Source organism: Bos mutus, chromosome 10, assembly GCF_027580195.1.
Source record: "Bos mutus isolate GX-2022 chromosome 10, NWIPB_WYAK_1.1, whole genome shotgun sequence".
Taxonomy (NCBI): Eukaryota; Metazoa; Chordata; class Mammalia; order Artiodactyla; family Bovidae; genus Bos; species Bos mutus.
The window spans coordinates 7069461-7094639 of NC_091626.1; the positions used below are offsets into that span (position 1 = coordinate 7069461).

The following is a 25179-nucleotide window of genomic DNA, read 5'->3' on the forward strand; positions in this document are numbered from 1 at the left end:
AAAATGGTTGACTGAGGAGGCCTTACAAATAGTTGAGAAGAGAAGAGAAGCTAAAGGCAAAGGAGAAAAGGAAAGATATATATATTTGAATGCAGACTTCCAAAGAATAGCAAGGAGAGATTAGAAAGCCTTCCTCAAAAAAAAAAAAAAAAGAAAGAAAGCCTTCCTCAGTGATCAGTGCAAAGAAGGAGAAGAAAACAATAGAATGGGAAAGACTAGAGATCTCTTCAAGAAAATTAGAGATACCAAGGGAACATTTCATGCAGAGATGGGCTCAATAAAGGACAGAAATGGTATGGACCTAACAGAAGCAGAAGATATTAAGAAGACATGGCAAGAATACACAGAAGAACTGTATAAAAAAGATCTTCACAACCCAGATAATCACGATGGTGTGATCACTCACCTAGAGCCAGACATCCTGGAATGTGAAGTCAAGTGGGCCTTAGAAAGCATCACTACGAACAAAGCTAGTGGAGGTGATGGAATTCCAGTTGAGCTATTCCAAATCCTGAAAGATGGTCCTGTAAAAGTGCTGCACTCAAGATGCCAGCAAATTTGGAAAACTCAGCAGTGGCCACAGGACTGGAAAAGGTCAGTTTTCATTCCGATCCCAAAGAAAGGCAATGCCAAAGAATGCTCAAACTACTGCACAATTGCACTCATCTCACATGCTAGTAAAGTAATGCTCAAAATTCTCCAAGCCAGGCTCCAACAGTACACGAACCATGAACTTCCATATGTTCAAGCTGGTTTTAGAAAAGGCAGAGGAAACCAGAGATCAAATTGCCAACATCCGCTGGATCATGGAAAAAGCAAGAGCGTTCCAGAAAAATGTCTACTTTTGCTTTATTGACTACTCCATAGCCTTTGACTGTGTGGATCACCACAAACTGTGGAAAATTCTTAACGAGATGGGAATGCCAGATCACCTTACCTACCTCCTGAGAAATCTGTATACAGGTCAAGAAGCAACAATTAGAACCGGACATGGAACAACAGACTAGTTCCAATTCAGGAAAGGAGTACATCAAGGCTGTATATTGTCACCCTGCTTATTTAACTTATATGCAGAGTACATCATGAGAAACGCTGGGCTGGAAGAAGCACAAGCTGGAATCAAGATTGCCGGGAGAAATATTAGTAACCTCAGATATGCAGATGACACCACTCTTATGGCAGAAAGTGAAGAACTAAAGAGCCTCTTGCTGAAAGTGAAAGAGACAAATGAAAAAGTTGGCTTAAAACTGAACATTCAGAAAACTAAGATCATGGCATGCGGTCCCATCACTTCATGGCAAATAGATGGGAAACAATGGACACAGTGAGAGACTTTATTTTGTGGGGGCTCAAAGTCACTGCAGGTGGTGATTGCAGCCATGAAATTAAAAGATGCTTGCTCCTTGGAAGAAAAGCTTTGACTAACCTAGACAGCATATTAAAAAGCAGAGACGTTACTTTGCCAACAAAGGTCCATCTAATCAAAGCTATGGTTTTTCCAGTAGTCAGTCCTGTATGGATGTGAGAGTTGGACTATAAAGAAAGCTGAGTGCCAAAGAATTGATGCTTTCGAACTGTGATTTTGGAGAAGACTCTTGAGCGTCCCTTGTGCTGGCAGGAGATCAAACCAATCTTAAAGGAAATCAGTCCTGAATATTCATTGGAAGGACTGATGCTGAAGCTGAAACTCCAATACTTTGTCTCTCTGATGTGAAGAACTGACTCATTGGAAAAGACCCTGATGCTGGGAAAGATTGAAGGCAAGAGGAGAATGGGATGACAGAGGATGAGATGGTTGGATGGCATCACCAACTCAATGGACATGAGTTTGAGCAAGCTCCGGGAGTTGGTGATGGATGGGGAAGCCTGGTGTGCTGCAGTCCATGGGGTGGCAAAGAGTCAGATACGACTGAGCGACTAAACTTACTGTAGCTTTAACTCTTAAGAAATGTTTCTAGCTCAGTCTTTCCTGTTTAGTCTCTGTTTTCCAGGCAAAGATTCATGAGTGTATTTTGCAGTTCTTTGGTTATAATTATTATTTCACGTGGTTGGATGCCAGACCAGTGGGTCTTAAGGGCGTCTTCTCACGTGGTCCATTTCCTGTGTGTGCCAACCCTGTTGTCTGCCCCAGCCCGTCCATGTTGTTTCTTTCCCTCAGCCCTGACTTTAGTCTTTTTGTATTTATTATTTTTAAATTAATTTTTGTTGGAGTATAGTTGCTTTATAATTTGTTAGTTTCTGCTGTACAGCACAGTGAATCAACCGTACTTATCCCTACATCCCCTTCCTCTTGGACTTCCTTCCCGTTCAGGTCCGCACAGTGCCTTTAGTAGAGTTCCCTGTGCCACACAATAGGTTCTCATTAGTGGTCCGCTTTATACACAGTATCACGTGTGTGTGTCAATCCCAGTCTCCTAGTTCCCCCTCCCGCCCTCCCCACCTTGGTATCCATATATTTGTTCTCTGTGTCTCTATTGGCCCATACTTTGGAGTTCTTTTCTCACATGAGTCCTCACAGATTCACACTTCCTTCTTTACTGTGACTCCAGAGTTGCCCTCAGGCCCCACTGTCCCAGCTTGGGTCTGTGTCTAAATAGACATTCCTCTGCTCTATTGAACTCTGCCTACCTACATCCAAGATTGTGGGTTGGTTTCAAATAACCTTTCCATTGGCAGCACCATGCTGTCCTCATTAAAACCAAACCCCCTGGCCCAGTGAAATTCATTAATATCTTCACCCCACCTCATCCCCAGGGGTCTGCTGAGCCCTGGGCCAACAGAGGAGGGGCTGGCTCACTTCAGCTCCTCAAGTCCATTCTCAGGTTTTTCCTGATCCCTTTTTTAAAACTCAAAACCTAACAAAGAGGTGAGGGTGCAGAATATATGCTGGATCTTTAATGAAATCAGGCTTTCCCTGATAGCTCAATTGGTAAAGAATCTACCTGCAATGCAGGAGACTCTGGTTTGATTCCTGGGTTGGGAAGATCTGCTGGAGAAGGGATAGGCTACCCACTCCAGTATTCTTGGGCTTCTCTTGTAGCTCAGCTGGTAAAGTATCCACTTGCAACACAGGAGACCTGGGTCCAATCCCTGGGTTCAGAAGATCCCCTGGAGAAGGGAAAAGCTACCCACTCCAGTACTCTGGCCTGGAGAATTCCATGGACTGTACAGTCCATGGGGTCGCAAAGAGTCAGACACAACTGAACGACTTTCACTTCACTTCACTTTTATGAAATAATGGGAAAAAAAAAGAAATAATGGGCAGGGGCCGCTTTAAACAATACTCACCTCCAGCCATGACGGGCTCCATCTCATACTCTAACCCTCACTGAGGCTGCTTTGTGCTTCCACTGCCCTGGCTAGGTCTTTGGCCCTCGGAGCTGGAGGGCACACTGCCTTTCTAATCTATAGATTTATCCCGCCAGAGAGATATCTTGCCAGGTCGTATTTAGGAATGCAGCAGTTGACTTAGAATGCACGTGAAGGAGAGCCCTGCAGGAAAGAAAAGGCACAACAGTTTTCATGGCCTTAGCTTTAGGACAGGAATGTGTCTGAATTGATGATAGTTTCCACTCAAACTTGCAGGTGAAAGTCAGCAGGAGAAAGGCTTTTAAGAGCACCTCATCACACCACATCTCTGCATCCTGTGAACCCAGGGTGCCCCCCAGTGTTGGTTAGGGTTAATCACAGTCTACCATTTTGTTTTGGGGTTTTTTTTGCTGTTGTTTAGTCATGTCTGACTCTTTGCAACCCCATGAACTGCAGCACACCAGGCTCCTCTGTTTTTCACTATCTTCCAGAGTTTTCTCAAACTCAAGTCCATTGAGTCAGTAATGCCATCTAACCATCTTGTTCTCTGTCATCCCCTTTTCCTCCTGCCTTCAGTCTTTCCCAGCATCAGGGTCTTTTCCAGTGAGGTGGTACTTTGCATCAGGTGCCCAAAGTATTGGAGCTTCAGAATCAGTTCAGTTCAGTTCAGTCACTCAGTCATGTCTGACTCTTTGTGACCCCATGGACTGCAGCATGCCAGGCTTCCTTGGCACCAACTCCTGGAGCTTATTCAAACTCATGTCCATTGAGTTGGTGATGCCATCCAACCATCTCATCCTCTGTCATCCCCTTCTCCTCCTGCCTTCAGTCTTTCCCAACATCAGGGTCTTTTCAAATGAGTCAGTTCTTCGCATCAGGTAGCCAAAGTATTGGAGTTTCAGCTTCAGCATCAGTCCTTCCAATGAATATTCAGGACTGATTTCCTTTAGTATGGACTGGTAGGATCTCCTTGCAGTCTAAGGGACTCCCAAGAGTCTTCTCCAACACCACAGTTCAAAAGCATCAGTTCTTTGGTGCTCAGCTTTCTTTATAGTCCAACTTTCACATCCATACATGACCACTGGAAAACCCATAGCCTTGACTAGACAGACCTTGGTTTGCAAAGTAATGTCTCTGCTTTTTAATACGCTGTCTAGGTTTGTCATAGCTTTTCTTCCAAGGAGCAAGCATCTTTTAATTTCATGGCTGCAGTCACTGTCCACAGTGATTTTGGAGCCCCCCAAAATGAATTCTCTCACTGTTTCCCCGTCTATTTGCCATGAAGTGATGGGACTGGATGCCATGATCTTAGTTTTCTGAGTGTTGACCATTAAGCCAACTTTTTCACTCTCCTCTTTCACTTTCATCAAGAGGCTCCTTAGTTCTTCTTCACTTTCTGCCATAAGGGTGGTTTCATCTGCATATCAGAGGTTATTGATATTTCTCCCAGCAATCTTGATTCCAGCTGTGCTTCCTCCAGTCCAGCGTTTCAGTGTTCAGTCATTGAGTATTCAGAACTGATTTCCTTTAGGATCGACTATTTTGATCTCCTTGCTGTCTAAGGAACTCTAAAAAGTCTTCTCCAGCATCACAATTGAAAAGCATCAATCCTTTAGCGCTTTGCCTTCTTTATGATCCAACTCACGTCCATACATGACTACTGGGAAAACCATAGCTTTGCTTATAGGTCCGTCTAGTCACAGGTTTCTTAGAACACCCTAGAATGGATAAGGGATGCATTTTAGCTCTGATATTTATGTCTGTTCTGATTTAACAGCAGAAACTTTTCCTTCCTTTGTCACCTTTATAAAGTCAGTCTATCCGAGAACCCAAGAGGTATTCTTTTAAATTCTCTTTGATTTGCCTTTGCAAACTAGACTCTGATAGAAGGAGAGCAGTTTCCACAGAAACTCATTTCCCGGCCAGAATCCTGCCCACTCCTGAATCCTTTCTTAACCTGCCCCTCCCCTCACCCCGCTTTAAAAATGTCACTATGTCGATCTTTTCAAGACCTTCATAAAACTGACCAACACTGGCCAGTTCACATCTTTGCTGTGCCCTCAGAAGGCAAAGGCTTTTATAAAACAGACTTGACCAACAAGTCCCTTCTTTGGTACTAAGCTTGTCAGTCTCTAAAATTGTACTTGACGTTCTTCAACCTGCCTCATGCCAAATGAAAATGACTGCCCGACTTCTGAAAACCGTTTGTAATCTTCCTTAATCTACATCAAAGCACACCTCCACTTTGTTTATCCAGGCTGGTTGTCAGACTTCACAGCACACCAAGCTCCAGATATCCGTGGTGTTTAGGAACCTCCACAGGTGTCCCACAGGCACCAGACTTCAGGAGTCCCTGAGTTAAACAAAGAAATCCCTTGCTCTCTCCACTTATTTATTGATCTTATTAATTAACATATAATTTTATTCAATAATTTTACAATTATTCTTGCCTCTGGAGCAAAATATGGTCTTTGGTTTGTGTGTGTGTGTGTGGCGTTTGTGAGGGATATGGTACAAGGTGAAGTCCTCATTGAGGTCACCAAAATCAGAACTATCCCTTCTGTGGTTTGACTTCTAAGACGTAGTAACTCTGGACTGTGTGGTGATTCACTAAGCAAGCTATAGCTTGCATTTGATTCATTTAGAGCGCTGCCAGAGACCATTCCAAGCATCGTGGTCACTGTCAGAAGGGCAGCAGCCTCGGGAAGTGTCCCTTTAGCATGGAGGAATGACCCGAGCTTCCTCAGTCCCCAGGGTTAGAATTTCCTCTGCAGGAGTTAACTGTGTCCAGGAGAGCTTGACCAAAAGCATGGAAGGAGCTTCAGTGCTGAGCATGAGCCCTGCCTGGCCGTTGGTCACCTGGGGTGTGAACAGCAAAAGGAATGTTGCCTCTTCAGATGCATCCAGTTGACATAATGCTAATTTGAATGCTTCCAAATCAGATTAATTTATAACGTATCTAGTCCTGTGCCAGGAGCTTTGGTACATTGCTGATAATGCAATCTTGCTGCTGTTGTCATCTGACCACTGTGTGTTAAATTGGGGTTGTAGTTTACATACAGAAATATTCCTCTTAAGTGTCCCATTCTATGGATTTTGACATTTGTGTACATCACAGGTGGTTCAGTGCTAAAGAATCCACCTGCCAATGCAGGAGACACAAGAGATTCAGGTTTGATCCCTGGGTTAGGAAGATCCCCAGGAGTCAGAAATGGTAACCCAGTCCAGTATTCTTGCCTGGACAATCCCATGGACAGAGGAGACTGGTGGGCTACAGTCTACGGGGTCGCAGAGTCATACCTGACTAAGCGACTGAGCACAGCAACACAGCATATACCTCCATGTGTATGCTATACTATGCTATGCTAAGTCACTTCAGTCGTGTCTGACTCTGTGTGACCCCACAGATGGCAGCCCACCAGGCTCCCCCATCCCTGGGATTCTCCAGGCAAGAACACTGGAGTGGGTTGCCATTTCCTTCTCCAATGCATGAAAGTGAAAAATGAAAGTGAAGTCACTCAGTCATGTCCGACTCTCAGCAACCCCATGGACCGCAGCCCACCAGGCTCCTCCATCCATGGGATTTTCCAGGCAGGAGTACTGAAGTGGGGTGCCATTGCCTTCTCCGCCTCCATGTGTAACCACCACCCAAATCTAGATAAATGCATCCATTTTCAGTCAGTCCCTCCACTCCCCATCGCAGAGTCAACCACTGTTCAGGTTTCTATAGCCAAAGAATAGTTCTGCCTGTTGCTGAATTTCATATGAATAAAGTAGGGAACTTTCTGGCTTCTTTAATTCAGTATAATGTTGTAAAAGTTCACTTAAAACTTCACATTGTTATATGTGTCAGTAGTTCATTCCTTTTTATTGTAAAATGGTATCCCATTGTATAGATGTTCCTCCAGTGTCCTGTCCATGAACATTTGACTTGCCTCCGGTTTTATGTGGGGCTTTTGGTTGGGAGAGTGGGGAAGAGAGGGGTTAATTTTCATTTTCCCAGAGGCTGTTTCTGACCATTTTTATACAGGTCATTTTTCAATGATTTTATGTATTTATTTTTGGCTGTGCGGGGTCTTTGTTGCTGCACAAGCCTTTCTCTGGTTGCAGAGAGTGGGTTTCTCGTTGCAGTGGCTCCTCTGGTTGCAGAGCACACGCTCTAGGCACCTGGGCTCCGTAGCTGTAGCTTCCTGGCTCTCGAGCCCAGGCTCAGTGGTTGTGGCACATGGGCTCAGTTGCTTCACGGCATGTGGGGTCCTCCTGGATCAGGAATCGAATCTGTGTCTCCTACATTGCCACGTGGATTCTTCACCACCAAGCCAACAGGGAAGCCCTATACGAGTCTTTTGAGCAACTTCAGCTCTGTTTAGATTGTCATTTCTCTTGAATAAATACCCAGGTGTAGGATTTCTGGATCACAGTGTGTGTGTGTGTGTGTGTGTGTGTGTGTGTGTTAGTCGCTCAGTCATGTCTGACTCTTTGTGACCCCATGGACTGTAGCCCACCAGGCTCCTCTGTCCATGGGATTCTCCAGGCAAGAATACTGGAGTGGGTAGCCATTTCCCTCTCCAGGGAATCTTCCTGACCCAGGGATCAAACCTGCATCTCCTGCATCGGCAGGCAGATTCTTGACCACTGGTCCGCCAGGAGGCCCCATTGAAGAAAGATGGTCATTACGTTTTTGTAGTAATAGGCATTTATAAGCTGCAGGTATTATCAGAAAGCGTTTGATGGATAATGCTGCCCTCTACCAAGACCCCAAGGGAACAAAACTCTCCTTTATTCTTACAATGTGCCTTTACTTGTTCTTTAGCGTGTATTTAAAAGTCGGCGAGGAGAAAAAAATGACAACCCCTATAGATCAATTTCATAACAACAAAAAAAGAGAGCTTATAACTTAATAACAAAATCTAGTGTAAAAACAAAGTGCATTCATACAAGAATGAGACCTAAAGTCTTCTGAAGTCAGTTTTCAAACCTCTGTTTGAAAACCAGCTTTATAATGTCCTTATTCTCTCTACATTGCCTTTGGGTATTTGTACCACAGATGGGCACAGTGACCACAGCAGGAGCTCATCATAGGCACTGTTGACATTTGAACTGGGTAATTCTCTGGGGGTGGAGGAGCGGTCCTGTGCATTGGATAAGATATTAGCCGCATCTCTGGCCTCCACCCACTAGGTGCCAGTAGAACCCCTCCTCCTCCAAGCTCGAGGTATTCAAGGCTGTCTCCAGGCATTGCCAGATGTCTCCTGAGGTATGATTACCAGATTTAGCAAATAACAGTGCAACTCGGGTACCTAGTTAATGAGACTTTTATAAACCCACAGACATAGAAAATGAACTTATGTTTACCAAAAAGCTGTGAGAGGTGAAGGAGGGATAAATCAGGAGACTGGATTAACATATACACACTCCTATAATATATATATAGATAAATTAAGTTAGATTCATATATACACACTATGAGAATATATATAAACTAGATAATCAACAAGGACCTCCAGGGAACTATACTCAATATTTTGTAAGAATCCCAGGGATGGGGGAGCCTGGTGGGCTGCCGTCTATGGGGTCACAGAGTCAGACTGAAGTGACTTAGCAGCAGCAGCATAAGGGAAAAGAATCTGAAAAGAAGAGATACATATTTGTGTCTAACTGAATCACTGTGTTGTATACCTGAAACTAATACAACATTGCAAATCAACTATACTTGAATTTTTAAAAAGTAAATATCAAATAATTTTGAAATTATTTGAAATGGCAAATAATTTTTCGTATAAGTATGTCCCAAATGTTGCATGGGACATATTTATACTAAAAAATTTTAGGTCAGGTTTGACTGATGACCTGATTTTATCTGGCTACCCTGGACTGGGGATAGGAGTGGGGCTGGCTGGGAAAACAAGAACATTGATGTATTAAACAAGGTGGTGTGTGTGAGGTGCCCAGCACATGGCTAGTGTGCTATAAATAACCTGGAATCTCCTACAGCCTTGAATGCACTTCATCTCCATCCCCCTAGGAGGCTTCAGTTGCTCCTCAAAGCTTCCCATCCTTTCCCACAGCTGTAATGAGAGCGGGTGTGACATCGTGAGGAAAGGGGGAGCCCACGTGGGAATCTGTAGGTGCTGGTTCCCGTCAGAGCTGGTGTGACGGCCACTCTGCTGGGGCGGTGGTATGCTGTGCTCTAGTGCTCCGTCGCCTTGAGTGTCCTGAGTCATTATGTCGTTTCTCCTAACAGAGAGGGTGACATTGAATGAAAAACTGCTGCGCTCACCCCAGACTCAGTCACTCTGGGTTTGATTTTTGTGGCGCCATAGCCCTAGAAAACCATTCCCTGGGATGCACCAGGACCATCATTTCCCCAGTCGGTAGCAGCAAGGAACTTCTTTCTGGGCCAAGATTAATGACCCAAGCAGTCATCCTTTGCAGAGAGCAAAGGTGAAATGTAACTCTGGGTGGATGCCTGACATTTTGAAACAAAGGGGAAGGGGAAGGAGGGGGGCAGATGAGGAGAAATAGCATTTATATGTCTCCTGCAGGGTCATAAATCAGGGATGGGCAAGAGTGAATTGGGTTTCTGCCAACAATTGAACTGATTTCAGTTGCTGTGTTTTATCTTCAAACAATCTATATAAAACATGCTTTAAACACATAAGAAGTACCTGAGTTACATATTAGTATATTAACTCTTTCGAGTTTTCTTTTTCCAAAGGAAGTCCAGTTTGTGTGGGGGAATTGTTACATTTGTCCAAAAGAAAATATATACATTGCCCTAGCAGGGAGCCCCCTTTCCATCTAGCTGTTGTCAGGATGTAACATTAGAGACTAGGGAAAATAAAGAGACACTGGCAAAGTGTACAAACTTTCAGTTATAATATGAATAAGTTCTGAAGATCTAATGTGACTATAGTTCTGTATGTGCCATAGTGACGATACATAATGATTCTGTATTGTGTACTTGAAATGTACTGGGTAGATCTTAAATGTGAGTAAATGTGTATTAACTTGATTATGGTAATCATTTCACAAGCTGTACATATATCAAATTGTCACATTATATACCTTAAATATATACGTTATATACCTTAAATATATACATTTTTTAACTGTCTACCCATACCTCAATAAAACTAGAAAAATGAAACTCGACCACAGACTCTATTGTAAAGCAGTTCCAACATGTTTCAAAAAACCACCAAGCATGATCTCCTTCCACAAGGAAATTAAGCTAGAAATCAGTTACAAAAGAGCAAAACTCCACATATTTGGAAATTAGGCAATATAGTATTATGTTTCCAAAAAGTCACTTTTGAAGGTATTAGGCAAATTCTCTAATCTTAAAGGAATTGAAGAACAGGCTTTTTATAAATTAATTAAAGAAGCATTTGTCAAGTGACGATTCTTTGACACATTTTGTACAAAAGATGAATAAGACATGGTCCCTGCCCTCCAGGAACAGACTCACAAATGAATGAGCACTCTCTACTGTGACTTCTCTCTCTATCGGGCACCATGGGACTTCACAGGATCCCAAGATAGCTCAGTGGGGGAAGTGAATACTTTTTAATGTGTCTATAAGAATTTACAAAGGATGGTCCTCTCTACTTGGTTAATAGAAGACTGCAGTTTAAGAGTTCTCCAAATTGACAAGGATGAGGAGGGGTTAAGATTCAAAGATGATGCACAGCAGGTAGCAAAGGATGGAAGGAGGGATTTCTGAGGAATGAGGAGGGAGAGGTGGGCAGGAACCCAGTGTTGGAGGGCCCTGTGGCCACACTAAAGAATCTAGGCTTATGGAGAACTGCTGAAAGGGTTTAAGCTGTAAGTGAATTTGTGATTCAGTTTTCTCATGGAAAGGTCTTTGGAAGATATATGGAAGTCAGACTAGACTAGGCAGTTTGGAAGCTGATTGAAAGCTCTGTTAAAAACAGGTGGTATTCAAATAACCAATGCTGATGAGGGAGCAGAGACAACTGTACACTGCTGATGGGCGTGTAAATCGGTGCAGCCACTGTGGAAGACAGTATGGCAATTTCTCAAAAAACTGAAAATAGTAACACCGTATGACCCAGTGGTTAGAGTCCTGGGTATATATCTGAAGAAAACAAAAATGAAACAATTATTTTGAAAAGATAGATGCACGCCTAATGTACATAATAGCATTATTTACAATAGACAGGATATAGAAGCAACCTAAGTGTTCATCAACAGATGAATTGATACAGAAGATGTAGTATATGTACACAATGAAATGCTACTAAGCCATAAAGAGTATTTTCCCATTTGCAGAGAAAGGCAAATACTACATTATATCACTTATATATTGAATCTAAAAAATGAAACAAACTGGTGGTATAACAAAATAGAAGCAGACTCAGAGGGAACGAACTAGCGGCTACCAGTGGAGAGAGGCAAGTGGAGAAGGGCAAGGTACGAGTAGTTTTAAGAGACACAAACCACTGTGTATAAAATAAATAAGCTACAAGGATATGTTGTGCAGCAGAGGGAATATAGACAGTATTTTATGACAACTAAAAATGGAATGTAGCCTTTAAAGATTGTGAATCACTATGCTGTACATCTGAGACTTATATAATATTGTACATCAGCTATACCTAATTTAAAAAATTAGTATATGTTCATAGAAGAAAAAAGAGAGGTGATACTAAAATCATGTAACAACAGGTCTTTTCCCAGTAAGAGGAGAAGAAAGCCAAAGCAGTGGAGGCAGGTCCTGAGCCCCTGCGGGGCCAGGCAGACCTTTCTGTCGCTGGTCCATGGCGAGGTCCACAGCTCAGGACTCAGGGCATAACTGTGACAGGCATGCTTCGGTATTGCAGCCATGGGCATGGCCCTGTGGACCCATGTCAGCTGCAGATCAGCCTGTTGGTGTGACCTGGGCAGTGGATGAGGGCCTGGACTAAAGCAGAGGTGGAAAGAAAGAGACAAATTTGGGAGAAATACAGAAAACAGCATCCTATATCTCAGTGATTGACTAGACACAGGGAGAGAGGGAAGTAGAGGCTGGCACCCACGTTCCTGGTCTGGAAGGCTGTGAGGAAGGGAGGTTGAGTGTCTCCACTCAGGCTGGGGTCTTTCATGAACAATCTAATGACCGTGAACATCAGGAACTTGAGATAATCAGTAGGCTCTTCTTGGGGTGGGATTAAACTGGATACAAGCGAGTGGTATCCAGCTATGGGGCTCATGGAGTGGACCTCTCCCAGTGTGCCTGGAAGCATGATGTGATGTCCTCTTTCTAAGGTCCCAGGTCACTGTGATCACATGTATCTCCTAGCCAGTGCAAAGGGAATTTTTTCAACATAAATGACCAAACTCTAAGGGCCATTTGGGGCCTGAATCATGAGCTAAGCAGCTGTTTCGCTTGTCAAGTGTTAAATGATTTGTTCTGGATGAGAGGCTACAAGGCAAGAAACAGGGCTAGAAACACAGGAGCAGGTAGAGAGGCCAGCAGTTAGTGGAGATGTATGAGGGTGACCTTTGGCACCAGCAACAGAGAACACTTGGGCTGACCTCTGTTGTCATAACACAGGAAATATTACAACCCCTTCCTCATCCTCAACCAGGGGAGAAAAACTTTCTTCTAAGAATGGATTCCTTGAGCATCCTTCTGCGCTCTGTCATTAAAAATCTGCTGGGAAGGAAGAGAGAGCTTTTGTTGATCATGAGCAAAATTTTGCTGACACCATGTGCAAAGAACAAAAGGAAATCTTCATCTGAAGTAGAATAGGGGCCATGAAGTTGTATGTATGTTTTTCTCATTTTTTTAGGAAAAAAATAGTATTATAAGGACAACTAATTTGAAAGCAGATTGATTTGCTAATATAGGGTGTAGGTATCACTTTGCTACAAGTTTTCTACCAAGCCTTGGGCACCTGTGTCAGTACAAACTGTGGTTTACAAGTTTGTTTTGTTAGGTTCAGTTTTGAAAGCGTTCCATTTCTTACCATGGATCTATAAGGAGAGGTTTTCCTGTGACTTCAACTGGTGCAGGCACCAGATCTTAGAACCTTCCGACCAACGTAATTCCCAATATTTATTTTTGTTTGCTTTTTGGTTTCCTAAGACAATGTCTGTTCACAAAATGAATACAGTTGATTTATTATTTGTCCATGAACATCAGCTTATGTAAGAGTTTATGTATTAATATGTCTCTAAACATATACAGTTCCTTTTAAATAAATATTTATGTAAGTAAAATAGAGAAGGAAAGTTAATGTGTGCTTATATGTGCTATAAGATAATAAATATGAAATATAGTCAATGTGTATTTACAGAGTAATGAGCTGCCTTTATATGCATTTATGATACAAGCTTCATTTGTATATGGTCAAGATTTGACTATCCTATAGGCTATTGTGGTGTATATTTTTATGAAAATCTTTGATAAAATTTTAATTGACCTACATTATCGTTATACTGACTTCCCTGGTGGCTCAGATGGTAAAGCGTCTGCCTACAATGTGGGAGACCTGGGTTCGATCCCTGGGTCGGGAAGATCCCCTGGAGAAGGAAATGGCAACCCACTCCAGTATTCTTGCCTGGAAAATCCCATAGACAGAGGAGCCTGGTGGGCTGCAGTTCATGGGGTCGCAAAGAGTCGGACACAACTGAGCGACTTCACTTCACTTTACTTCTTCTTCATCATTATACTAGTACTATATTATTATCTGTCTACAAAGAAAATTCCAAAGGACCTTTGTTTGAAACAGACACATACTCATATCTCTCTCTCTCACACACACATTATGCTGTCAGGTTTTTTTAAGCCTTTGGACTTATTTCAGTCAGTGAAGCTTGGGAAGCATCACGCTTGAATGAGTCTTACATGCTTTTACCAGGAACTCTTTCTGGAAAGTTCCTCTCATTCTTTCTTTTCATCTTTGGCTCACTCACAGCAGATACACCCTGAAAAATAAGCCCATGAATTTCTGTGTTGCAAAAGCCATTAGGAAGCTTGCTTCTTCAAAAGTGTGTTTAGGATCACAAGCCAGACTCAGGAACCAGGGCCGTAATCTAACTTCCTGCTGCTGTTTACCACTGGCTCTGTACATTCTAAATGGTGGGACCAGAGCCTGGAAATAGAAACGGAGAAAACTAGCAAGAAAGGTCAGCATGTTGCGTGGGCTGGCTCTTACAGATGGGTCCCCTTGGGCCATCCTCCTCAAATGTGGAAATCCAGTTGAATTGACTCTCTCTTCTTAAAGGCATGATTATGTACTGCAGGCAGATCCTAGCCAGGTCTGTGTGCGTGTGTGTGTGAGATTGCTCTATGCATCCCTATCGGCAGTGGTGCTCATGCTATTACTGCTTGAAATGTAACTGGCCTTGGCCTGAGAATTCAAAATCAACCTATAAGTGGTTACAGTTGTAAAGATGAAAAGTCTGTAAATACCATTTCCTTTCCTACTCAGAGACACCGGTGTACTTCCTCACTGCTCTCATAAGTGAGCCCTGTGGTGCCAACACTTGGATGCATCACAATCACAATTAACGTTAGTTTAGTTCTGAAAATTGTGTGAATGCCAAATATGTCGTGGCAATCATTCGAGTTTCCTTGTATTCTCTCTTCTCCCATCGGACCTTACATTTCAGAAAAACCAAAGGCTTGCAACTCTTTGAAAAGGTTTTTTCCCCCCTTTGAGTTAAAAGTAATACAAGGTGATACAAAACTCAGAAATTAAATAATGCCAAAGCAAAAGGCCCCTAAGAGCTCCCACTCCCTACCTTGAATAGCCATGTAAAGTGGTTGGGTGTCTTTTCCTCCCACTTGTATTCTAGATATAATGATATAGTCTATGTGTATATAAAAGTGAAACCACTATTATTTACAGTTTTGAAATGAACTCACTGAGCAGTGTAACTTGGACAGTTCCAAAATCAGTTCAGACAAATCTGCCTCATTCTTTGCCAGTGTTTATATGGTCTTCCATAACATGGCTGTACCATAGTTTGTTTAACTATTTCACACATCCTCACGTTCTCCTGCCTCCACCCACTTTGTTTTTAACAAATGAGAAGAAAGTGAAAAATCTCTGTTGATATCGGCCACAAGAACTGTCCAGCTGCACCTGGTTAAATCTTAACGACGTCACAGATGATGCTAGATGCATGACAGTCTAGGTTTCTAGCTGAGGACTAATGTTTCATGCTGATTAGACAGTGTTTATACTTTAAACCACTGACAGGTTGAGGGAATAACATTTTATTTCTATCAGAATAAAAGCAGAAACTCATCTGATCCTTGTTCACTTCCTGAGCTTATTGACCACTTGAGAAAAACGGATTTGGGAGCCACTTTTCCAAAGAGAACTTTAGCTGGCAATGTGCCTTGTGAGTTAACACCACTGACACATAAATATAGGTGATTTAATTCTTAGCTATTGAAAAGTGATCTGACCTATAATATTTATCTTTGTTAATATTAATTAATAGTAATGTTTTGGAACATTGGATCTGTGTTTTATCCCTAAAATCTACCTTCTTACTAAAGACTGGATTATTGATCGTATCAGATAACTAGCAACCAAATGTGAGTCAACAGAGTAGGTGCTAACTCACCCATGCTCAGGGAGAAAACCCAGAAAAGAACATGAAAGCCAGCATTCTTCTCCATGAGCCCACACTTCTGTCTTGGCACCGTCAAAGATTTCAGACGGTCAGGCAGCTGGGAAGGCAGCTGGTTTCTGCAGTCCCAGAGCATATCAGCTTGAGCCTGGTAAATGGCCTTGATTATCATGCAAGACACAGAACACTCTTATTAGTGCTGCACTGACTAGCACAGTGCAGTCACTACTTTTTGTAATACCCTAATTGAGGTCCTTCCTTGCATGCAATTTACATTATGAATAAATAAATCCCTCAGTATGACATTTTAATAGGTATTTTTAAACAAAGTCCAGAGGACAATTAGAACCACCTTCTCTGCAAGAATCTTTTTTTTTTTTTTTTTGGTAAGACAAAAAAGGCATAGTGCCAACATGAAGAAAAGGATCCATTTTACTAAGTGTGGCTGAGTATCCTAAAGCAGCAACCACTCTCCCAGTTGCATGTGGTTCGTATCACGGTCTGGTCCTTCACTCCATGCTGATGGCTCCCCACTTCCTGATGTCTGTGGTCTGGGCTTTGTGTCCCTTGCAAATGCAAATATAACTCATCTTGAAATGGAGCTGGAGAGGAGGGGTCCTGAGAATTCATGGCTGAGGAGTTACAACAGCCAGTGTTTCACCCCATCATTCTTTCATTCGTGTTTAATCTTGATAGTGGTACTTTAGTTTTACAAAGCATCTGCAGGGTCATTTCTCAAAACCCTCACTCTGTCGATCCCTCATTCAGACCATAGAAGGTCATCCATCAGTCTCCCCCTGCCCCAGCCCAGGGCATATCCAGAAGGGCAAGGAGGGGTGAGCTCCTTTTCTGGGACTCGCACTTGGGTCAAGGGCTCTCCTTCTCTCTCCAAGTCAGAGGGCTGTCATGTAGTAGAAGAGAGTTGGGGGTTGGGCACGGCACAGTTAGTCTTGGCCGGTCTCACCTACTTCTTTGGTACTGATTTGAACTGTTTCTCTCACTTGAGTGTTAGAAATTTAAGAATTTGTTCTCTGTGTTCACGAACCTGAATCAGACAAGAAATTTGGCAAGGGCTCTTAAGAGAAGACTCCTTCGGATTGACACCTCTATCCCTTCTGTACTCCCTCTACCCTCTTTTTAGAACCTGTTCTAGCATGAATCATAATATTTATCATGTCTGTTAACACATTTGCCTCCTCTTTTGGACTCTGACTCATTGAGGGCAGGGAGTAAGTGTTTGCTTCCACATCTCAGCACTGTGACTGGCACATAGAGGCACTCAATAAGAGTAAGAATGAATGAACAGAGAGTATATTAAGGTCTCACTAGACATCAGGGGAGTGCAAATTAAAACCATGATGAGATACTACTACACACATATAGAATGGCCCAAACTTACCCCTCTCCCCCAAAAAAACTAACAAAGAAGTGGTAGGAAGGGTGTGGAGCAGCTGGAACGCTCATACACTAGTTGCTTGGTTCACTTCAGTCGCTCAGTCATGTCCGACTCTTTGTAATCCCATGGACTGCAACACGTCAGGCCTCCCTGTCCATCACCAACTCCCGGAGCCTACTCAAACTCATGTCCATTGAGTCGGTGATGCCATCCAACCATCTTATCCTCTGTTGTCCCCTTCTCCTCCCACCTTTAATCTTTCCCAGCATCAGGGTCTTTTCCAATGAGTCAGCTCTTGGCATCAGGTGGCCAAAGTATTGGAGTCTCAGCTTCAACATCAGTCCTTTCAAGTAACATCCAGGACTAATTTCCTTTAGGATGGACTGGTTGGATCTCCTTGCAGTCCAAGGGGCTCTCAAGAGTCTTCTCCAATACCACAGTTGAAAAGCATCAACACTAGTGGTAGGAGGGCAAAATGGTACAGCCACTGTGGAAAATAGTTTGGCGATTTCTCATAAAGCTAAACTAATTAAATGACTGGATTTGCCTGCTCTTAGATATTTACCCAAGAGAAAGGGAAAACTTTGGAACACACAAAAACCCATCTGAAATATTTATAACAGCTTTATTTATAATCCCCTAAAAATGGAGAAATTCCAGTTGTCCTTCAGCTGGTGAGTGGGCAAACAAATGAAATATTCATACAATGAAATGTTACTGTGCAATGAAAAGGAGCAAGCTATTAATATGAGCAACAGTCTGCACAGATGCCTTATGCTAAGTGTGAGAAGCAAGATTTTAAAAGATGTGTATAATATAAATCCATTTATATGACATTGTGCAAAATTATAGGGATGGAGGACAGACCAGTGATTGCCAGGGCTTAGGCTTTGAGGAGGGGTTGACTCCAAAGGTATGACCTAAATCAAATCCCTAACGATTATACAGTGGAAGTGAGAAATAGATTTAAGAGACTAGATCTGATAGATGGAGTGCCTGATGAACTACGGATGGAGGTTTGTGACCTTGTACAGGAGACAGGGAGCAAGACCACCCCCAAGAAAAAGAAATGTAAAAAAGCAAAATGGCTGTCTGAGGAGGCCTTACAAAAAGCTGTGAAAAGAAGAGAAGTGAAAAGCAAAGGAGAAAGGGAAAGATATACCCACTTGAATGCAGAGTTCCAAAGAATAACAAGGAGAGATAAGAAAGCCTTCCTCAGTGTTCAATGCAAAGAAATAGAGGAAAACAATAGAATGGGAAAGACTAGAGATCTCTTCAAGAAAATTAGAGATACCAAGGGAACATTTCATGCAAAGATGGGCTCAATAAAAGACAGAAATGGTATGGACCTAACAGAAGCAGAAGATATTAAGAAGAGGTGGCAAGAACACACAGAAGAACTGTACAAAAAAGAGCTTCACGACCAAGATAATCATGAAGGTATGATCACTCACACTCACCTAGAGCCAGACATCCTGGAATGTAAAGTCAAGAGGGCCTTAAGAAGCATCACTATAAACAAAGCTAGTGGAGGTGATAGAATTCCAGTTGAGCTATTTTAAATCCTAAAAGATGATACTGTGAAAGTGCTGCACTCAATATGCCAGTAAATTTGGAAAACTCAGCAGTGGCCACAGGACTGGAGAAGGTCAGTTTTCATTCCAATCCCAAAGAAAGGCAATGCCAAAGAATGCTCAAACTATCGCACAATTGCACTCATCTCACGCGCTAGTAAAGTAATGCTCAAAATTCTCCAAGCCAGGCTTCAGCAATATGTGAACTGTGAACTTCCAGATGTTCAAACTGGTTTTAGAAAAAGCAGAGGAACCAGAGATCAAATTGCCAACATCTGCTGGATCATGTAAAAAGCAAGAGAGTTCCAAAAAAAACACATCTATTTCTGCTTTATTGACTATGCCAAAGCCTTTGACTGTGTGGATCACAATAAACTGTGGAAAATTCTGAAAGAGATGGGAATACCAGACCACCTGATCGCCTCTTGAGAAATCTGTATGCAGGTCAGGAAGCAACAGTTAGAACTGGACATGGAACAACAGACTGGTTCCAAATAGGAAAAGGAATACATCAAGGCTGTATGTTGTCACCCTGCTTATTTAACTTATATGCAGAGTACATCATGAGAAACGCTGGGCTGGAAGAAGCACAAGCTGGAATCAAGATTGCTGGGAGAAATATCAATAACCTCAGATATGCAGATGACACCACCCTTACGGCAGAAAGTGAAGAGGAACTAAAAAGCCTCTTGATGAAAGTGAAAGTGGAGAGTGAAAAAGTTGGCTTAAAGCTCAACATTCAGAAAACGAAGATCATGGCATCTGGTCCCATCACTTCATGGCAAATAGATGGGGAAAAAGTGGAAACAGTGGCTGACTTTATTTTTCTGGGCTCCAAAATCACTGCAGATGGTGATTGCAGCCATGAAATTAAAAGACGCCTGCTCCTTGGAAGGAAAGTTATGACCAACCCAGACAGCATATTGAAAAGCAGAGACATTACTTTGCCAACAAAGGTCCATCTAGTCAAGGCTACGGTTTTTCCAGTGGTCATGTATGGATGTGAGAGTTGGACTGTGAAGAAAGCTGAGTGCCAAAGAATTGATGCTTTCGAACTGTGGTGTTGGAGAAGACTCTTGAGAGTCCCTTGGACTGCACAGAGATTCAACCAGTCCATCCTAAAAGAGATCAGTCCTGGGTGTTCATTGGAGGGACTGATGCTGAAGCTAAAACTCCAATACTTTGGCCACTTGATGCGAAGAGCTGACTCATTTGAAAAGACCCTGATGTTGGGAAAGATTGAAGGCAGGAGGAAAAGGGGACGACAGAGGATGAGATGGTTGGATGGCATCACCGACTCAGTAGACATGGGTTTGGGTGAACTCCGGGAGTTGATGATGGACAGGGAGGCCTGGCATGCTGCAGTTCATGGGATCACAAAGATCGGGCATGACTAAGCAACTGAACTGAACTGAACTGACTCCAAAGAGACAGCAGGAAGGAGTGTTTTGGGGTGATGGAACAGTTTGTATCCTGATTATGATGATGGATATATGATGCTGGCATTTATCATACTCACAGAACAATGTAGTTTAAAAAGTATGAATGAATTTTACTGGATACAAACTGCAAATTTAACTGAAAAAGTAAATCAGGGTTGTTGTTCTTTTTCAGTGCAGATTCAGAAAACAATGTTCAAAAGAAAACCTGAGTAATGTCTTAGTAGCCTTCAGTGATTCTGTATATGTTCATGTATACATACAGACACACAAAAAGGTATGCATGTGCATGAGTGTGTGTGTGCGTGCATTTGTTTAACAAATATTTAAAGAATACTTCCTATGGACTAGGACTTGCTAAAAGCACTGAAGAGATATTGATGAACAACAAAAGCAGAATTTCTTCTTTCATGGTGTGGAAAGGGATAGACAGTAAACAAATAAACAAATCAGTGAATACACAGCTTTACATAATGGTAAGTGCTGTAGAGACAATAAGACAGGCCTTGAGGATAAAAGTGGAATTGAGGGTTGGGGCCTCTCTGAAGAAATGGCCTTAAACTGAGACCTGGAAAGTCCAAAGGAAGCATCCACATGTGCAAATGCTCAGAGCAGTTCAGGCACAGAAATGTCAAATGCAAAGACCCTGAGGGGACTTCATTGAGGACAAGAAATACTGAACAGTCTCTCACTTCAACACTCTCAGAAAGGCTGGCTGACGTACAGCCACCATCCTTTCAATGCAAGGCTGGGCTTCCTGGGAAGTAAGGCAAAGCCCTTAAAATAGAACTCAGCTTTGTGCTTTCAGAGAGCTGGCAGCATGTTGGTGAGATGGACCAAGGGAGCGAGGGAGCCAGCAGCAGGTGAGCTCAGAGACACATGGGGACCCGTTTCTGTGGCTCCAGCCCTTTTGAAAAAGAATTCCTTTGTATGAAGCTCTCAGATCCAATGTGAAGTGAACATGGTATGTTTTCTTAGTTCCATCATAGAATTTCCTCTGTATTTTGGATATTTGAGACATTTGAACTTCTGCTACAGAAAACATTGAGAGTAGACATCCCCTCCCATAGTTTACGATGTAGTTAATTTAGCAGTCCACAGAGTCCTCATGTATTAAATTCCCAGAAAATGCTCATGAATCTAAGGCTGATGTCACATGTCATTGGTGTTTACATCATTTATCAACAAATTCCATGTCTAAGAGCGAGCACAGGCATGAGGACATGTGTGGTATAAGATTCCACCTCAAACCCCAGTGGAGAAGGTTCTGGTATATAACTTCAGCTGCCTGGCCTTGAGGAGTTCATGTCACCTTCAGAATCTCTCTTGGCCCCTGGGCAAACAGTGAATAATTACACTGCTCTCCAGGGGATGGAATGTAGACTCTCTGACTTTTGCTCACAGCAGCCTTCTAAATACCAAGCATTGCAAAAATTAGAATTTTGCCTCACCATAATTCATCTCTGCCACCATAAATCTCTGTTTTCAGTTAGATTTGATATGCTTCATTATTTCTCCTTTATAATCATGGTGGAATGTTGCTTTCAACCATCTTATATTCATTCGAATATTGGTTTTCTTTTAGTTCTTGAAGAGATTTCTGTTGGTATCCCATTTGCTTGTTTACATTATATTATAATAAGAAGCTAGTAATTTAAAATTCTCTTAATCTAGTGTATGGAATATGTGTGTGGAAGCTGGCAAATGCCAGTTCTTAATCCTTGTGCTGGTCAGCGTGCTGGCAGGAAAGCAGTGACACCCTCAGCAGGAGTCACTGCAAAGAGCTGTGCAGGAGCAGTTAAGAGAAACCCACACAGAATAATACAGCACCTTGGAGCTCATAGCGGAAGGGCCTCCTGTACTCACTTGCGCCTCAGAGGTCAGGAGGAGAGTGGGATTGCCAGAACCTGACAAGAGATGTGGTCCCATGAGAAGGTTCCCAGGGAAGAGCACACCCACTGTCAAACCTCCATGCGACCAGGGGTAGGGGAGAAGGGAGGGAAGGGGAATAAATACCCTGAACCCTGATCCCACGCTCTGTTCTCCTGCCAGTGCTTCCTTCATCCAGCCCAGCTGGGAGCCAATGGACAAGGCAGCCAGTTGGTGTGGCCCACCGAGGGCCGGTTCCTGGCTTACAGCAGAGACAAGGGTCCAGAGTGATCTGAAGGAGCAGACAGGGGATACCCAGCCCAGGAGTCTGCTGGAGAAAGCACTGTCCCAAATTCACTGACCTTGGTCTTTGCAGTTTGTCCAGAAATATACTTGCACCTCCATCCCTAGCCCCAGCCCGCTTTGTTTGCGAGCACCTTTATTCTCAGCACTGTTATTGGCCATCTTCAAGATGAGCTGGTCACTGTGGCTAATGCCCAGATCAGCTCACTCTTCTGGGGGTGGTAAGAGTTGACCATTCCAGCTTCCAGGTGTGGACGCTCGCAGTGGCGTGGGGTCCTCGCTCCCCCTCACCCCTCCCGTCTTCCTTCCCCAGGGTGGAGCTTCAGCATGGGGTCAGCCTACCAGTTCCACAGTTGGCGTGTGTTTGTCATCGTCTGCGCGCTCCCCTGTGCCTCCTCGGTGGTGGCCCTCACGTTCATGCCCGAAAGCCCACGGTTCTTGCTGGAGGTAACGTTCGTCATTACAAATACTCAAGGAAGTCAGAGACATTGAAACAAGTTCCTTTTAACCCTAGGAGAGTATGTTTGCCTCTTCAGGAGGTACATTTTTCCTTCCTACTACAGAACTATGGAGGGTTTGGTTTCATGGAGACATACTTTCAACAACCAGCAGGCGAAAAGGCTGCCTCATGGCCTGAAAGCGCTAATGTTCCTCCTCAAGCAAGTGGTTTCCCTCATTGAAGAAAATGCGCCTTATTGTTTTATAAAGGAAACACTATTCCTTGAGGTGCTGCTGCACTCAGGGCATCCAGGTAGTCTGTGTTTCCAATGGGATGGACCTAAACCGTTTGCACTGTTGCACCCAATGGGATCTGACAATATCACATGGTGATCGGAAAATCGGGGAGCATGTGTGTTTCACCTCCTGGCCATTCACTGTCTACTCATATCTTTTAGATTGGAAAACACGATGAAGCCTGGATGATTCTGAAGTTAATTCACGACACAAACATGAGAGCACGGGGTCAGCCTGAGAAGGTTTTCACGGTGAGTACTGCTTCTCAGTGAATCCTCTATGCCAAAGGCCGAGAAACCTTTTCAGAAAAGGCCTGGTCGTAAATTCCCCTCTGGCTGCACCAACCACTCGTTTCTCAGTATCTCATGCTTGCTGTTTTACCTGCTGCATGGCTGTTGTACGTGCTTTTACCTCTGCATGGAATGGTCTTCCATCCTCCAGTTACAAAATGTATTCTCAATGGGAAAACTCGTCTAAACTAATAAAAAATTGAACGCATAGTATTTTTTGGAAAGAACAGTATTTTTTTTCTCAGAACCTCCACCAAAATAAAAAAGAGTGGTTTTTAAATCCTTTGATGTAGGCAACATGTAATTACGCCAAATGTCTAAGTTAGGTTTAAAGGTGATATAAGCAAAATATTCAATGTCTTATAAACAGTATCAGTTATAGTTCTTAAAATAAGTGAAATAGTTCCTGATTAAACAATCCCTTGACACTTATTGACTTGTTACATTTTTAATATGAAACAGATTTTTTGTAATATGAAGGTATAATTCAGTCTGGCCTCTGTCTAAATGATCACAGATTCTTAATTAATATAAATGTTTTCTGCAGTGTAATGGAGGAACAAAGGTAAATAATGGATGTTCACCATTGAGGACCTGGAATCCTTTGAGTGAACCCTTCTTTTGAGTAGATGCACTACAGAGAAAGAGTAAATTCAAGGATCATACGGCAAAGGAATCTTGAGGTGTCATGTAGATACTCAATGTCACCTAACTCTTCTCAGCCGGTTGAGAATAAACCCTCTACCCAAGATTTCTGAGAAGGTGTCTCTGTAGAACCTCATTGTCCTGCTAACCTGCTTTTTCTTCCAGAAAGTCTGAGTTACCAAGTTCATTCATGATCATCCACATTAATATGACTGTATAAAGATTAGGTGGGAATAAGATTTGACCACTCTAAAAGAATGGGTCATTTCAATCATTTATATGTGACTTCCAAGGTCATTACAGGATTCTGCCATGACACATTTGATCTTTTTCTTATTATATCTACAACACGGCGAATTCACATGCCTTCCTCAAAGGTCTTCTTCCTGTGTACCTAACTTGAATACTGTTTTTCAGGACATTGTTTGCAGCAAACTCCTCTTTTAAGTTCATTCACATTCTCCTTAGCTGATCTCAGCTACTTCCCAGATCTTTTTCTCCAAATGGACAAACTGAGCTCCAGACATACATGTTGAAGGGCTTTGTGGCCATACTCCTATGTACTAGAGGCCCTTCAAATTCTGAATTTCTAAATCTGAACTTCGCACCTGAAGAGTCTCCAAATCTCTTCTTTGTCCAAAGACTTATCAGCAAGTGCCACCAGCACCACCAAAACTAGACCCCTGAAAACTATCCTATTTCTTTCTTTCCTTTATCTCTATTATGTCCAAAAAATCTAGTATGTCTTATTATTCTCCATCCTAAATATCTCTCATCATTGTCTCTTACTTTCTACCCTTATTGCCGCTCATTTGGTTCATTCCTCCCTATTCACTGCCCTCTGCCCTTGCACCATTCTTCAGGAATCACAAAGATTCATTGTAGTTTCCAATACAGTCTTTTCTCTTACACCTCTGGATGTTTGCATGTGGTATTCCTCCCACTTGGAATGCCCTTCAAATCATTGATAACACATGGCAAATGACATACTTCTCCATAAGCTCCAGCTCAAATTCCACAGTCCA

The 25179-nt window shown here is 42.7% G+C and overlaps 1 protein-coding gene across 2 annotated transcripts in view; it reads left to right on the forward strand.

The window, feature by feature from the left end:
• SV2C (synaptic vesicle glycoprotein 2C) overlaps positions 1–25179 on the forward strand; it is a 221156-nt gene that overhangs the window by 158563 nt on the left and 37414 nt on the right. For both annotated transcript variants that reach the window (XM_070377234.1, XM_070377235.1), the window contains 2 exons: positions 22798–22931; positions 23381–23470. In XM_070377234.1, the coding sequence (XP_070233335.1) occupies positions 22798–22931; positions 23381–23470 (224 nt within the window). The remainder of the gene's footprint in view (positions 1–22797; positions 22932–23380; positions 23471–25179) is intronic.